Source organism: Eleutherodactylus coqui, chromosome 1 (assembly GCF_035609145.1).
Source record: "Eleutherodactylus coqui strain aEleCoq1 chromosome 1, aEleCoq1.hap1, whole genome shotgun sequence".
NCBI lineage: Eukaryota > Metazoa > Chordata > Amphibia > Anura > Eleutherodactylidae > Eleutherodactylus > Eleutherodactylus coqui.
In genome coordinates this window covers 119,589,327-119,605,899 of record NC_089837.1, presented here as the reverse complement: position 1 = coordinate 119,605,899, position 16,573 = coordinate 119,589,327, and the positions used below count along the sequence as shown (strand labels likewise).

Here is a 16,573-nt window from a genome sequence, read left to right as displayed (position 1 = left end):
CAGGGTACAGCATATTTTAGGGGAAACACGGAATCAGTTATTCATGACTATTAGCTGATTATACACCTCTTTATTTATTTGCAAAGATTGTAGCAAGAATGTGTATATCTACGAAAATGTCGCCACATCTAGTTAGAGTGTCAGTGCAATGATTTATCCTCAAGGTGACTCAGGACTACAGTCATTTAATTTTGTATATATGGATATTAATTGCTTTGTACATATGTTTTTTTGCTTTCCTGAAGATTCACTGACACCTACAGACTCTACAAAAGCGTACCATGCGTTAGGTAAGTGCTCCTTTATGAAGGTACATTATAACAAGACACTTTGTAACAGATGCAGTCTAGTTATTCAATAAATTCCAGTTTGAAATAAAGTTATTATTTATTTATTGAAAACTATGTTAACTTTCTGCATCAAGTTCTTGTGGTGGCCAAGATCGCTACTTGCAGTCATTCAGTAGGAACTTTCATTGATTACACCTAAGAGATACAAATCTGTCCTGGTCATGTGATGGACATACATGTGCAGAATTGATTACAGTAACTTTATGAGAGTGATGTCTTGCAACGTAGTGAATACCTGTATGTCCATCACATGAACAGGACAGAATTATATCTCCTTTGTACCCTGGAAAATATTTCAATATATAGAAAACTTAAATGTATTTGCTGGCACTGTAACATGATAAAAGCAGTGAACACCATTGTAATATTTTGATTTTTTGATAAAGACATGCCAGAATACACCTTAACAGATGACTTCTGTCGAAAACACTTCTTGATCGGCATACTATTAAGGGAGGTTGGTTTTGCTTTACAAGAAGACCAGGATATCCGGCACCTTGCTCTGACGGCACTGAAGAACATCATGGCTAAGCACTCCTTAGATGACAGATATACGAATAAGGTAGATAGACCATTTATTTCTTCTTTCATTTTGGAAAATGATCTGGAGTTATTATACTCTCATACACCATTAGAGCTTAGTCACACGGGCCCATCGGCGCCCGTGTTACTGCAGGGAGAGGACGGCCGCACTTCAGGATGGACGTCTCTCTGCAGCGCCGGGAGAAAGAACATGTGACCGGCTTCATGTGTTCTTTCTTCAGCGCTGTGGGGAGTCGTCCGTCTTGAAGTACGGACGTCTTCTTCCTGCAGTAAGACGTGTGACTAAGCCCTTACTGCTTAAAGGCACTGGGGGGTGGGGGTGGGGCTTTTTTGCATGTATTTGGAGCTGGCAATTTTTGCAATGAGGTTCAGTTACAAATTTTGTCTTCTGCAGCTTCTACATATCACTGTATAGAGACACTGCAGTCTAAGTCTCAATAGAAGTGAAGCTGGACTGACAGCTTGGTTTCCCTCTGTTCTCTCCTCTCCTGCATTCAAAGTTTATCTTGGTTGTAGTCATAAATTAGCTAGTAAAAAGTGCAGAAAGTCGTTAGTCCAGCCTCATGAACGGATCTCCTACTGAGACTGCTTTCTGCAATGTATATTTACAATGACAAGTTGAAGCTGCAGAAGACAAAATGTGCAATATTTTTATTTAAACCTTATTGAAAAAATAATTGTCCCAAAATATATGCATTTCCTGTAAGTGAAAAAACATTTTACCCCCAAAAGGTCTCTGTAGTCTTTAAAGAGTAACTGCATGGTTTTCCAAAGTTTTGGGCCACAGCTAAGGCCCACAGTTACCTGTCAGCTCTTGTCTATATACCTCTAGGAGTTTGTCTTCAGCTGTCGAGAGGAGCCAGTGAGCAACAAAGACAGCTGTAGGGGCCAGTGCTCCAGTGAGCATTGCAGCCCCCTCTTTTCTGCGATTAGTAGGGGTCTTAGCAGCAGGAACCACATTAACATGTCTCTCTAACATATCAAAGTTTTGAATAAAGCGCATTTACTCTTTAAATAAAACATCTAGCAGGTAGACAGTGTATTTCTTGCTGGTTTTTCACACTGTCCTCTCCAGGATCATATCATTAAGAAATTGTCCACCAGCATCTTTGTATTTGAGAGATGCCCAGAACAGAGCCAAACATTGCATTTCTCAGTCCAGCCATTACTGCGGTCTTAAGCTCTGCCAAAGGGCCATTGAGTCAAGAACAGAGAACTAGAAAGATTGGAAACATTCAAACTACAGTTTTATTTAGGTCTTATTGATCTATTAAGGAGATTGTTTAATGAAAGGGTTTGTTAAACTGTAAAACTACTGATGGCCTATCTGCCAATAGTAGATTAACAGGGGTCTGCCGCCCAGGAACCCTGATGATCAGCTGCTTGCTAGGCCATTGCATGTGTGCACTGACCTGATTTCTGCAGGAAGCTAGGAGCTCCGTTTCCACTGCAGGGGCCAGATTCAGCATTACAGGCAAACGTCCCATTGACGTGAATGGTCTGTAGTACCAAACCTGGCCACTGCGATAGGAACGTAGCTGTCTGCTTCCTGCAGAGATCAGCTTAGTGCATGAGTACACCCGCCCAGTGAACAGCTGTTAAGTAGAGTTCCTGGAGGACAAACCTCTACCGATCTACTATTGATGTTTTATTCCTAAGGATAGGTTATTAGTAGTTTACAGAAAAATAAATCCAGCAGGAAAAGTAGCTTGCACGGAAGATCTAATGCCTTTATTGAATTAGTGCCTGTTCACCAGAGTCAAACTGAAGACGCGTTTTGGCCCCATCTGGACCTTGGTCACTTCTTTTTTACAATGAACATCACTTCCTTTAAAAACATGTGCAGTTTAAAACAAAGCAAGACAGCTGATGATTAACCGCTTCACTGCCGACAAATAACAACCTTGATCTCATTAGCCGTGTTGGGTTTCTATGGATACTGGTGCTCAATGTCAATATCCAAAACGCTTCGCGTTTCAGCTCACGCTGTTGATTAGTTTTTAATTTCCTGTGGCTTCATACTAATTCTATCCCATAAAAAGGAAACTGTGTCAATGTTACTGTTGTGTTCCTCGATAAAATGTTTAACTGCCCCAGAGTTACCTGTCTCTTTGTTCTTAATATGGCCTAGGTGTTCCATGATCCGTATTTTTAGCGAGTGGTATAGCCAACGTATTTCATATTGCATCTGGTGCATTCAATAGCGTAAACCACATTAGTGGATTCACAGTTAATGTAATTCTTTATTGAAAAATTTCTAGTATTGTCACTATTGCTAAAATTGACCGTCCTGCAGCAGACCCCACATCTTTGTCCATCGCAGTTAAAAAATCCTTTCTGTTCTAACCAACGTGAGTCTCTCTTGGGAGGGGTTTTCAAAAGACTGGGGGAAAGGATGTTACCTAAATTAATATTTCTTTTCGCCACACAAAGCACTCCTTCTTCCAATATATCACTGATCACCTCATCCTGCTTTGAGTCAATGAAACCATGTCTTCGTGAACTTTTCCTGAGCGCCTTTGAGTGACGCTGTAAGATCCTCCATCTCCATTATCCACTGTATCGTATCAAGCCACATCGCCACCGAAGGTGGGGTGGTCGGTCGCCAAAGTCTCAGAATACAGGACGTTGCTGCTCTAACCAAATGGTGCACCACTGATTTTTTGTACACCAATATAGGAATCTCACTGTGGTGTAGGAAAAAAAAGGCCAGTGTTTTAGGTAAGTATTGTGTAAATTTAGAAGTAATCTGCCGGACTTCCGTCCAGAAGCTGGCCAGCACAGGACAGTCCCAAAAAATATGTAAGATAGTCCCCTGTTCAGATCTACACCTCCAACACAAAGGAGAGACCGACGGGTATACCTTGTGTAACCAGGAGGGCACCCTATACCAGCGTGAGAACCCCCCTAAACAAGGAATGTATAAGTGTGAAATTTTTTTTCCCTTTCCTTCAGAGAGTGTAATTTCAAGGTCCTCTTCCCATTTCTGTACAAAGCCCAGGGCTGTGATCCAGGTTGTGAATTGAGAATATCATAGACGCGTGACAGCATGTCTGGAGGGACCTTCCGTACTGCATATTGACTCAAACTGAGTTTTTGGGCATGTGAAGGTACTGGGGTGAGGAAGTGTCTCAGTTGTATTGTCTGCCAGAACGGTATTGGAGACAGGTCCAGTGTCTCCGTTAAGGAGTTCATCGGTAGTCATTGGCCATCAAGCAGGAAATGGTCCGCTCAAAATCTACTTCTATGAAACCAGAGATGGAAGGCTTTGCTCTCGTTACCCAGGGGGAATGCGGGATTGCCCAGGACCGGGAACATTGCAGAGTGTCTGGGGGAGATATCTGGCCTTGCTAACGCTTTAGTTACTATCGCCAGGGTAGGACCAATTGTGGGATGCCGGGCGAACTCCGTGCGAATCTGTTTCTGTATCCAGGGGAGAACCATCAGGGACATGGGTGTAGTTGCTTGTTCTATGGCGATTCATTGTTTGAGAACCTGGTGTCTGTGCCAATCTACTATGCGCACCAAATGAGCCACTTGATAGTATCTCGAGGCCTATACCCCCTGTTTTTTAGGTCTAGTCAGAATATTACGGGCAATACGTGTTGGTTTGTCCACATACATTAACTTGGACATAAGAGAGGGTAGATGTTAGAAAAATTGTGTAGGTACGTGAATGGGGAGAGCTTGGAATATGTATAGCACTCAGGGAAGGATATTCATTTTGAAAATTGCGCACCTTCCGAACCAGGAGAAGAGACCCTTGGTTCAGGAGTTCAGGTCTGATCTAATCTTACACAGTAGCATTGGGTAATTAGCTGAGTACAGGTCTCCAACCTCTGGAGTGAGACTAATACCCAGGTATTGGATGGGGCCACTATCCCTAGTAAACGAGAATGAGTTGAGAGGAACACAACAGTAACATTGACACAGTTTCCTTTTTATGGGATAGAATTAGTACGAGACCGTAGGAAATGAAAAACTAATCAAAAGCATCTGCTGAAACGTAAAGCGTTTTGGATATTGACATTAAGCACCAGGTTTCCGAGAGATGTAAACTATAGATCTGATCTTCTATATATTTACTAAATATACAATGAGATGGAGAGAAAGGGGGGGGGGGGGGATTTGGTGCTAATATATTGCATATATTTTTTCCTATGTTGTTGTAATTTTTGTTTTGGGTTTTTGGTTGTTTTGGGTTTCAAGATGAATAAGGCTATTTTTAATATTTATGTTTCATGTGACTGTATTACTATATTCTACACTTATATTGGAGTTTTCAGTATCCACATCCTGTTATACATACAATGTATGGTAGAAGTAACATTCATTTGTACATTTTATTGTATTTTTAGGAAAAGCAAGCTCAGATAGCTATTTTATATTTACCTCTTTATGGTCTTCTCCTGGATAACATGTCCCGAATATTCATGAAAGACTTTTTTCCATTCTCAATTAATACATCCAACCAGGTATGTTTGGAAAGTAGTCCTGCCCGTAGTTTCTATGCATGTATTGTAAAAGGAGCAACTCCCATTGATACCTGTGTATCTGCAGTATTGGGGATCACTGTATAATTTGTGTATGTAAAGTGCACTATTCTTTTTATATACATTGTAGTATTTAATCTTCTAAAACTAAAGGCAAAATCTGCATGAAGTTCGTACATTCCCCTCATATTCCATGCCTGAATTTCCTGGAAGAAACAGTTTTCTCTTACAGTCCAAATGCATGCTAATAAGTCAATTGGCTTCTTATGAAATAGAAAGTTTGGGGCAGATTTACTATTGAAAATTCACCGGTTTTCTAGTGTAAATTTCACCAGAAAACTGTCTTGCATGGATTGAATTGGTTTGAATTGTATTTATCATGTGTTTTAGACACTTACAGACACTTTTTACAACTTGTCCAGGAAAGGAGTGTAGCTTTACAAAAACAGCGTGGTCTAAATACACTCAAGTTTGCTCCAAAAATTTGACACAATTTTTGGCATAAACTAAGCCAGCTAACATGCATTATAAAGTTAGACTAGACAATCTAAAGATATGTCAGATTTATCATCCAGAATGAGCCTCTGAGAACTAGCGCATTTTAAGACTATCTAGCTTAAGTTTGCAATCTCGCTAATAAAAACTATTAGTGAATCTGCCCCATTGTGGGTTAAATAGAGAAATTAGAAGTGGGCCTGGTTGGAGACACGGACACGACTGAGACCCCCACTGATTTTGAAAATGGGGTCCTGTTTCTCTCTTTGTCTGTCACAGTATGGTCACTTCTCCTTCCACAGTGAATGGACGAGCATGTGCAGTCAGCACTCCATTCATTTCAGTGGGGCTGACGAAAATATGCGACTAGTTGTCTCCGCAGTTCTATTGAAAGTGAATGGCGCTTCAGCGCGCTTGCACAGCCAGCTCTCCATTCAGTCTTCTCCTCACTGTGGGAGTGCAGTAAGCCCTTTAAACAGATGCTAACTATGAAGTAGTTATGCTATAATGAGAGCCTCTAACATTAAATGTTAAAGTTTCTGGAAGTTCCCAGATTTGAAGATACATTAGTTAAAGGGGTATTTCCATCGTTGCCAAGCCAGGCTGAGATCGGAATAACTACATCCTGGCCACCATTGGCCAAGATTATGGAAACAAGTGACTGTGCTATGGTCTTTCAGTAAATCCCATTCAACTCTATAGACATTATGGAGACCGCTTAGGACAGCCATTTCCTCTGTTTCCATAATCCCGGTTCACCAATAATCATGGAGGTGAGTCAGGATGGGGTGGGGGATCCCCATTCTATTGATAAGGGTAGGCCCAGAGGTGGGACTCGCATCTTTTAGACATTTATGGAATATCCTGTGGATTTGCCATGAATGTATGAAATGGGAATACCCCTTTAAAAAAGTGACCAGACAGGTGGACATTCTTCTGAACTTTCTGTCAGTAATTCCATTGAAGAACTCTATATTAATCGAATTCTTAGTCAGAAATGGCTGATAAAAGTGGACAATAAACTAAATTTAACAGTACCACAAATGTAGGTGATATCAAATGTAGGCCTCATTCACATGGTCATCGTTTTGTTCGCTGAATAGGTGCGTGAAAAAATTGCATCTGTTAGAACCAATGGTTTCCTATAGAAACAGTCAGATGAAGGAATTTTAGATACACAAAAAACTCACACCTTAAAAACATAAGACATGCGTGGTTACAATGCCCGCATCTAAGGTCCATGCTGTGTGAAAAGATAGGACCTGACCTATCTTTGTTGCGTGATGCTCAAGAGTCTCCATAGACTCCTATGGGAGCTGGAGTTTAGCTATGTCTGACGCTGAGTAAAGAAGATTACAAGTCATTAGGAGGATTTCTGCCGACCTAGGGAATTCCAAACAGTAGCAGCACCACTAAACCCAGAAGCACATTTTAAGTGTCCCGCTATAAACTCCTGTTAGTCCCCATATTGAAGAGGGTTCCATTCCTCTCTCCTGGGATTCCCTTAATCCTTGTGGGGACTAACAGCAGTTTACAGAGGTGCATTTAAAATGTTCTTCTGGGCAGCAAGTTTTAAATGTCCTGCTGTAAGCAGCTGGGAATTCCTCCAGGCCAGCTGCTGGGCAATTCCCCAGCCACAGGGAGCACTAGGGGACTGCCTCCACTTCTCTCCCCAGGATCGGGTTTCCCAAGGGATTTCCCCATAGCGGGGAAAGAGAGGGAGCGGGATTAGAGGAGTTCCCTGATAGTGGGGGCAGGGATAGAGGGATCTGCCCTCTAGCCACGTTCCCCCTCTCTGCGCTATGGGGATATCCCTCAGGGATCCCCATAGCCCCGCTTTCTCTCTCACTGCGTATTGGAATGGATATCTGCGCAGGGCTTCAGGATTTCTCCATAGCAGAGAGAGAGAGAGAGAGAGCAGGGCTATGGGGATCTCTCTCTTCTCCTGGAGCAGCTGCACTTTTTTTAAGCAACACACTGCTCTGGTGAATGCGCGATTTTCATAAGCATGAATCTTGGGTCTTCTGTGCATGAAAAATCATCCATTCACACAATTTTTTGTGTAGTTTAGCTTTGATTTTTTTGCTTATACTGTGCTACAACCAAGCCCGTCTGTAACAGCCCTCTGCTATTATCTGTAACAATGAATGTCATGATAACTACATAAGTAATAAACGGCGGTGCAAGGAGAGACCAGATATGTCTGGCAAAGGACCCTGGTTACAATTTTTAACAAATTTCAATAACTGCAGTCCTCTTCTTAGACTTCATAAAGTAACTTGGAGTTCAGTCTCATGGAAATCATTTGCTTTATGTATTATATATGGACATCTATTTTTAATTGAATACTGCACCTTTTCTAGAGCCATTTTCAATAACCCAGCATTGTCTGTAGAAATATCTCTCATCACACTCTAAAGCCAAGAACATGATGACACTGTGGGTTTTTACTGCAGTCTCCCAGTTCTGTATTTATATATAATAAATATATAAGGATGAGATATTTTAGCTGTTTTACAAAACAAAGAACGTAAATAGGTAGATAAATATGTCACTTGCTCTTCATGTGATCATTTTACAGTCACTGCGATATGGAATAAATTGAACTGTGTGAAATTGTTCCAGATATTAGGATGCTTATTCTTCTGTTTTGTTGATAGGGCTCGAGAGATGACCTGAGCACAGCTACTGCCTCTCAAAGTCAATCTGCCATAAAACATGCTGCATCTGCAGATACCTCATTTTCTAAAGATGTCTTAAATTCTATAGCAGGTAATGTCAAGAACACCAAGAATTTCATTCCATTGCCTTACAGAAAATTATTGACAGCTGATAAACAGTAAAGGCAGCTGGTTAATCAAGGTTTTGGAATTAAAAAAAAGTACCATCTGTACAAAATGGGAAGTGTTTGTTTGCATCGATCATAAACTCCTTGTATAAATCTATTTTTAAAGCGTACCTGAGTTTTTAACATGTTATCCAAAAAAATAACAGGTTCTCCTTACCCACTCATTTGCTGATATTTGTACCTTGTTTCATGTTTTTAACTTCTGATTTTCAAGTGGTCTTCCCCATTTTTCTAGTGTTTGCAATCTACTTACATGCTGCAAGTGTAGCATTCTGCCAGAAGTTCACTGTCCTTTCCTTCTTTTCTCTCACTTCCCAGTTTTTAGTGTAATTAGCAGGGAGGTAGTATCTCAATGCCTAACCAGCTGCTGTGCCAGAATGATTGTAGGAGTTGGGCATTCCAAGATATTCTGGCCAAATGATTAGTAAACCCAAAGTAATGTGCACATATACAAATACACATAAATACTGTAACAGCAGGAGAAGAGACAGAGAATGTGGAGGTTGTAGACACAGTGTCTGCCAGTCTGTCAGCCTGTGAGTGCAGGGGAGCAGCCTTTAATGACAGGGTCTCAACCAATGTCAAGAAAAACATCCCAGTAACTACAGAAGCTCAATACCTAACAACAGGCATTGGATTGCAGAGGAGCTGGAAGGGAGAACCCTAGTTGCAGCCACTTCAGCTGGTAAAATAAAAACATTTTTAATGAAAGTTTATATGACCAGATTGATGAGACACATACAGACCATTGGATGTGCATACATTGTTTGCAAAGTTAGTGTCCCTTTAAAACAACAAGCGAGGTAATAATGAACTTCAGCTTCTCCCCTACAGATCCATCGGCAAAATATCTACATTTTATCAATGCAGTGTAGACACATAACAGAGACTGGTGGAACTTGCGAAGCACAGAGCATTTAATATTAAGTATAACACTGCAGGCTACTATTGGATCTCCCCCACAGCTAAAGGAAGCACTTCAGCTAATAACATTTGCAATAATGTACCATTATAATATTCTAAAAGGCTCTCCTTCTAATTTAAAGTCTAACTAATATCGTGATGGCATGGATGCCTGCCGAGCTGCTTTTCTCTTCTCTGTTGTCAGCACAGTGCCAATGTAGCTTTCAATCTATTAAGGATACAGTGCTTAATAAAGAAGTTGTCAAGCAGCCGGTTCCCAGTAACCGCTCTGTGTCAGGTTACTCAAGTCTTCAGCTGAAGGCAGAATTACCACTGAATTGAGGGCAATGAAAGGGCAAGGAGGTTTACCATGTCCCACGTCAGGCATTTCTTTGATTGCATTATCCCTATTTCTATCAAATAAATGTATGTGAAGCCCCTCTTTAAAGTGCCTCCAAATTTACAAAGGCTCTTATTTTCCCAAGTGTATAGAAATACAGAAAGTTTATCACATAGTTCACCACTTTACAGATCCAATTACTTTTCTGAAACAGCGGAGTTACAGCCCAGAGCTGTATGATCCTTGACATCTAGGCTCTATATACAAACCGTGATTGTTAAAATAACATCCATCGTTTCCCTTTCAGGAGCATCTTGTTACCTTGTCATTAAAGTGTGTGTCGATGTGTATACATCAGACCTTCTCATCGTATGTGTTTGTGCCGTCATCTCATTTCATCACTTTACTCCTGCAGCTTTCTCATCCATTGCCATCACTGCAGGAAATAATGCCGATTCCCGGGCATCACTGGCCAGTCTTGAATCTATTCCAAGTGCCAATGAGAAGAGTGAGAAGACTGAAAACTGTGAAAAGGTAAGAAATCAGCTTATCTTCTGTCTAGGTTTACAGTAACAGCTATCATTGGGGGGATAGTCAGGAAGCCCCCCATGCTTATTATGCTGGTTGCGCCCTACAGTATTTCTCACATTAATCTAATGTGCATGGGCATTGTAGCATATGGAACAGTAAAACTTCAGTTCAGTTGATAATACATATGAGATTAAAATCAGCTGGACAAGCTGCTTTTTATCAGGATCTGCCAATGTGTACAAGAGCCTTTGTCCAGACTCCCAATGGCAGGTGTTGGGGTAAAGAAGGATCAATGTCTGAATGCAGCTTGAATTTCCCTCCCATTGAAATATACATGCACCATGGTGGGCCAAATGCCCACGGTAATGAAGGGATCATCGAGATAGCTGTCAGCCAAACAAGTATTCAGCAGACAGGTAATGTGTATGGCCAAGTCTACACTTTCAATGGTAACTGCATGAAGAATATTTGTTTCTTCTGTATTATATATTTTGTATTTTAGTATATTCTAGCATGATATATGTTATGATACAGTCTAGGGTTGGCTTGCATCATGGTTTTACTAGGGTCCTTGTATTCCTTCAGGAGTTCTGATTATAAATTGTTGTACTCATTGATACTGCCATATATTAGTGTTCTTTTAAAATGTATAAAATGACATGGAAATTATAAAAAAATCACCAAAAATATGTTCAAGATGAAAACTTGACAGATCACAGAGAAAAGCAGCTATTAGGCCATTTAAACTTAACTTTTATCAACATCAATTAAAAAAGGAGCCCTATCTATCATAATAGACCCCAATCACTAGCCTACATTAATTTACAGAGCACCCACCCTGAAAAGGGCACCCACGTCAGGAATCCTGGCCTGTTTTTTCTTTATACATTGTGATATAAAGGGAAAGGGATAAACATATATCTCCAAAGGTCAACCACAAAGCGGTCAACAAATAATGGGATCAAATATCTAGAGAATTTAAAAAAATGATACCACCATTACTGAATTTTGATTCAACAAGATATGAGATATAAAGCAATGATGAAACCAATGACACCTACTGTATTAGAATTACCATATAAACAAATCCTTTGCCTTTCGCCTTCAAATTCATCAAGGAAATGACCTGGTATCATGGCAATATTATCCATTATATGAATTCTACATTCACATTATGCTCATTTCCAAAGAAATCTGGAAAAAATAGAATAAGGCAAGAATATCTCATAGCAAATTAGTACATAGCTCTTCTAGATCAATATAGCAGCTAAAAGTCATGAGGGATCGTGATATCATCCAATAAAAGCATAAAATCATAGACGGGCAGCCACATGTGTTAATATTCAATTTACAGGGTCATTACATCAATTAGGATATTCATTAGACATTCACTGATACGGTCCATATACACTGCGGTCTGTATATACATGTCCCACATATCATCATAGGTGCATAATGTCCCAATCGCTGGAAAGTCTTAAATAATACTTAAAACCCCTATCCCTGCATGGTATTATGAAGCTTTCTGATGAAATCAGGCTGTGTGGATATCATTATTCCAAATGGCAGAAGGAGACCTTTGTTATAGCATGCAGGTGAGCCAGGTTCATTTAAAGGAAAACACATAAGATTTGTTCACATGGCAATCTAAATATAGTAGGTGTCATTGGTTTCATCATTTTTTATATCTTGTTGAATCATAATTCTGTTATGTTGGCATAATTTTCTTATTTGGCATATGTAGATTTTTCATCTCATTAATTGCTGATTGATTTGTGGATGATCTTTTGACATATATTCTTTCCCCTTCCATTTATATTAGGGTGTATTAGAGAATAATAGGGTTAGGTTCCTGACAAGGTCTCCCTTTTCGCAGTAGGTGCTCTGTAAATGAATGCAAGCTAGTGTATATGGTCTCTTAGAAATAGGCAGGGCTTTGTTGTTTTTAACAGACATTAAGGACTAAGCGCGCTAAATATACGGCGCCTGGTCCTGAGCTTAAAGCCCTACTGATAGTAAAATTACGACGGGGATTTAAGCCTCCTGCTCTGCAATCAATCAGAGACTGGATGTGTTATCAGCTGTTAGTATTAGCTGATAACCTGGAGGAGAAGACAGGAGAGGTTTTTAACCTTTCTGCCTTTTCCTTCCCTGAGTACACAGCGATCAATGAGCACTGTGTACTAGAAAGTGGAAGAGTTTCTTCAACTGTGGGAGCCAGAGGGTCATGTAATCGCGGGGGTTTCCTGCTACAGCAGAGTTGCAGGGTCCCAGAAGACCCTGATCAGCTCTGCCAGTAACTATGGATGCCCAGCTACAGTGGAAAAATGTCAAATAAAAAAACCAAAAAACATGTGAATGTCCCCCAGAAGGTCTTATATGACGTCATGGGGGACATAGATGGTAAAAAAACATAATTACATATATGAGTAAGTAAAAATTACAGAATAAAACAACAATATATACATAGGAAATAAAATGACCCAAAACCAACGCCAACTAAAACCGTCGCTCTAAGCGCCCTATAATCCAAAACCATACACATTATATATCAAAACATCCAAAACAAATAGAGGAACCCATTCCCGTACTTTATTTTAGTATAAATATACTAATTAAAAAAATAACTATAAATGTTAAAAAAAATAATTTTTTTAGCTTTTTACCCCCAATGAAACTAAAAAACAGAAAAAAAAGTCAGTGAAAAAGATATTTAAAAAATCGCCCTATATGTCACAGGAAAAAAAATGCAGCAAAAAGAATTTTGGTAGCTACAGGAAACAAAATAGGGAAGTAAAACCGCCACATGGGTAAAATCCCTAAAAGGTTTCTGGTCCTTAAGGTACAAAACAGCCTGGTCCTTAAAGGGTTAATAAAAGTTCCATTTTAATTGTGTAATAGCTACTTTTCTCTGTGAGTTGTTTGCTTTAGTAATATAGTGTTTTCCCGGGGACCTGCATATCCAAGCTTTTCTGTAAAGTTAACATGTAAATCTGATTTAATCAATAGTTCATTTTCTGATGACACATTTCCTTTATCTAAATCCGCAATCCACTAAACATGGTATACAGACTGCCAGCTAAATGTGCCAGGAGCCGTTCGAGTATTAATTGAAGTAGCTAAAAAATGATTCATGTTCCCTTTTTTTTCTTTTAATGTTAATCGATCCCCTTTTGAGTAACATGAAATGAATATACGGTATTCTGAGTGCCTTAGTAATTGTAGTGTTTAATCAGATAAGTAACAGTGCAAAGTTCTACAAATGTAGGATTGAGTCCTTCTTGGATGTAGAGATCATATCTGTCTTACCCGTTTCTTCATTTTACAGATTATGAGGCCACTTTCGCTAATCGGGTCATCCCTTCGATTTGACAAACTTGATCACAGTGAAACAAAATGCCTGCTGATCTGTTTCCTGCACATTATGAAAATGATATCCGCGGGTAATCAATAAAACATGTTTTCATTGACTGATACAAGAACACGCATAGCTGAGCTGTAACTAATCCATGTCTCTTTCCAGATACCTTGGTCTCATACTGGCAGAGGGCCCCAAATACTGAGATCTATGACTTCTTCAGCATCCTCGAGTAAGTTCATATCCTCTTATTACACGGTCATAAAATAGAGTGGAAGTAGACAGAACGCACCATGTAAATCCTATGTACAGTAATATTACACCAGAGGTTTTATGGTCTACAATAATGCAGCAGATGTTACTACAGTCGAGGACTTGAACTCTCGCTTTGGCTGTTCATACAGCCCATAGTCTATAAACATGTAGTTAATAGTAGGTAATGAGAGCTAACAGTAAAGGGACTGCCATTTATGGCTTTTGGCTTGTACATGGGAATTTACTATGAACTGTGGGGTATGTGATTAAAGGTCAATATTTCTATAAGACTCTGTTCACATTAGCTTCCTTCTGTTCTTAAGGGAACCCTCACAGCGGTGATGCAAACAAATCCTGACAGATCCCATTAATTTATAATAGTGTTTGTTGGATTTCCTATTTTTATGGCAAGAATAGCATTACAAGTTTCCCTATTGTTGCCATGAAAAAGAAGAGAAATCCAAAATAATGTAGTACAATAATGGTGTCTACAAAGTAATACATCCCATAAAAAATGAATTAAACAATGTGAACAATTGCATACATCTACTGAAAATATATGATTAAATTGTCGTGACAGTGGTGTGTCGCGACGCCGATTCAGGAGTACCAAAAATATACAATATTTATTTAAAGGGGAACCTGTCATTTGCCTAAAGCACTATAAACTAACTTATGGTGCTGTTAGGTCAGGTGACAGGGAGCTCGGTGTGGTATTTTTTATACTCCCCCCGCTTCCTGCTTCCCACGGTGCCCACCTGTAAACTCCATGCGCCGACTGAAAATCCGACTCTCTTCAGAGTCTTGTGTGCATAGTCTCCTACACGAGTCCATTGGAGAGCATGCTCAAGGGACTCTGAAAGGAACCAAATATTCGACCAGTGTGCAGGCTTCACAGGTGGGCACAACAGGAAACAGAAAGCTGGTGAGTATGAAAAATACACTACTTGGCTCCCTGTCAGTTGACCTAACAGCACCATAGTTTATAGTGCTTTGGGCAGGCGACAAGTTCCCTTTAAGAATAGAATAATGCAAGTGAGTAATGTTATAATAAGTAACTTTAACCATAGATGTACCTAACGCTAACTACGGCCAACTATATCCTAGGATTAATAATGCACTATGCTCTTAAAGAAACAATACAGGCAAAATAGTATTAATAATTTGGTTCAAAGATCAATCTTGTAGTCCAGAAAAACAAATCACGCAGAGTTAGGGCCCATTCACACAAAAAGATCATCGCTCAAAAGATGGCTTTTTTGCATAAACTACTACTTGGTACTCATGCCTATTAGTACCAATTAGTAGCATGTGAGCTGCAGGGAGAATCCTTAAATATTGTTACTACAACAGCTTTCGATATTCCCTGAGGCCTTTTGTATTTCAGCTCTCTTCTCCCAGTGCACAAGAGATATTGCAGGTTGATTGCAGGTTCAGCTCAGTTCTATCCGTACCTTAGTACATCATTTTGCTGACTTATACAATGTCGTATGTCTATACTTGGCGCTTAATTATTTCTTTTGGTGCTGTTTGAACAGTAAATGTACTGATTGTAAATGTTACTGTATAATATTCATTATTTTTCCCCCATTCAGAGTTTGTCTGCAGAATTTCCGATATTTGGGAAAAAGAAATATTATAAGGTGGGTATCACACCATTACATCGCTTCCTTGTGTTACATCATCATAAAATGACAAGATGCTGTTTATTTTATCTGTCTGCTGAGTGAATCATAGCCGGAGTGTGGTGCCTCAGATAACATAATTTACTTAATACATATGCTGCAGAAATATCTAATAATTTTCATGTTTGCGTCAATCAATATTTAGTTAAAATAGATTTTTTGCTTTTATGAAAAGTAAAGTTTAAAGGGGTTTTCCAGGACTCTAATATTGAAGACCTATTTTTAGTATGAGTTATCAATATCTGATCAATGAGAGCATGCCACTTGAGACCACCATCGATCAGCGGTGACCTTTGGTCTCCTGTAACCTTAATCCCTCAGTGCCTTCCGGTCTCTTAGCACCTCCAGTCCTTATATCTATGTGGACCACTATGTGTTACCTAGCGTCAGTGGTTTTTGAAGTCATACTTGCTTGATAAAAGGCTTTCGCCCAAACATTGCATTGTAAACCTCTGGATATACTGTAAAAAAGTGACCAAGAATTATTTTCTGCATGTTTGAATAGTGGGTACTGTCCAATAATTAGTTTTTGGTTTTATATGGAAGTCAGTGACTTCAGGACATAGCACCACAAGTGAGGTAGTGCTGCTGTTTGTTGTTCCCCTTCTTCCCATGTGACCTGTTTATGGGACATCACTAGGGCTAGAAGAACTGTTGATATCATGGGTCATGTAGCATTAAGTTAGTCAAAAAATTATTGTTCGGAGTGGGAGGGGGGGTAATAGTTAAAAAATAAAAGAAATGGAAAACCCCTTTAACACTCTGAGAACAA

At 39.6% G+C, this 16,573-nt stretch overlaps 1 protein-coding gene across 6 annotated transcripts in view; it reads left to right on the top strand.

The window, feature by feature from the left end:
* DOCK10 (dedicator of cytokinesis 10) overlaps positions 1-16,573 on the top strand; it is a 300,069-nt gene that overhangs the window by 218,416 nt on the left and 65,080 nt on the right. For all 6 annotated transcript variants that reach the window (XM_066599568.1, XM_066599587.1, XM_066599578.1 and 3 more), the window contains exons 31-38: positions 246-290; positions 737-912; positions 5,252-5,368; positions 8,542-8,653; positions 10,388-10,506; positions 13,832-13,946; positions 14,027-14,093; positions 15,712-15,759. In XM_066599568.1, coding sequence (XP_066455665.1) covers positions 246-290; positions 737-912; positions 5,252-5,368; positions 8,542-8,653; positions 10,388-10,506; positions 13,832-13,946; positions 14,027-14,093; positions 15,712-15,759 — 799 coding nt within the window. The remainder of the gene's footprint in view (positions 1-245; positions 291-736; positions 913-5,251; positions 5,369-8,541; positions 8,654-10,387; positions 10,507-13,831; positions 13,947-14,026; positions 14,094-15,711; positions 15,760-16,573) is intronic.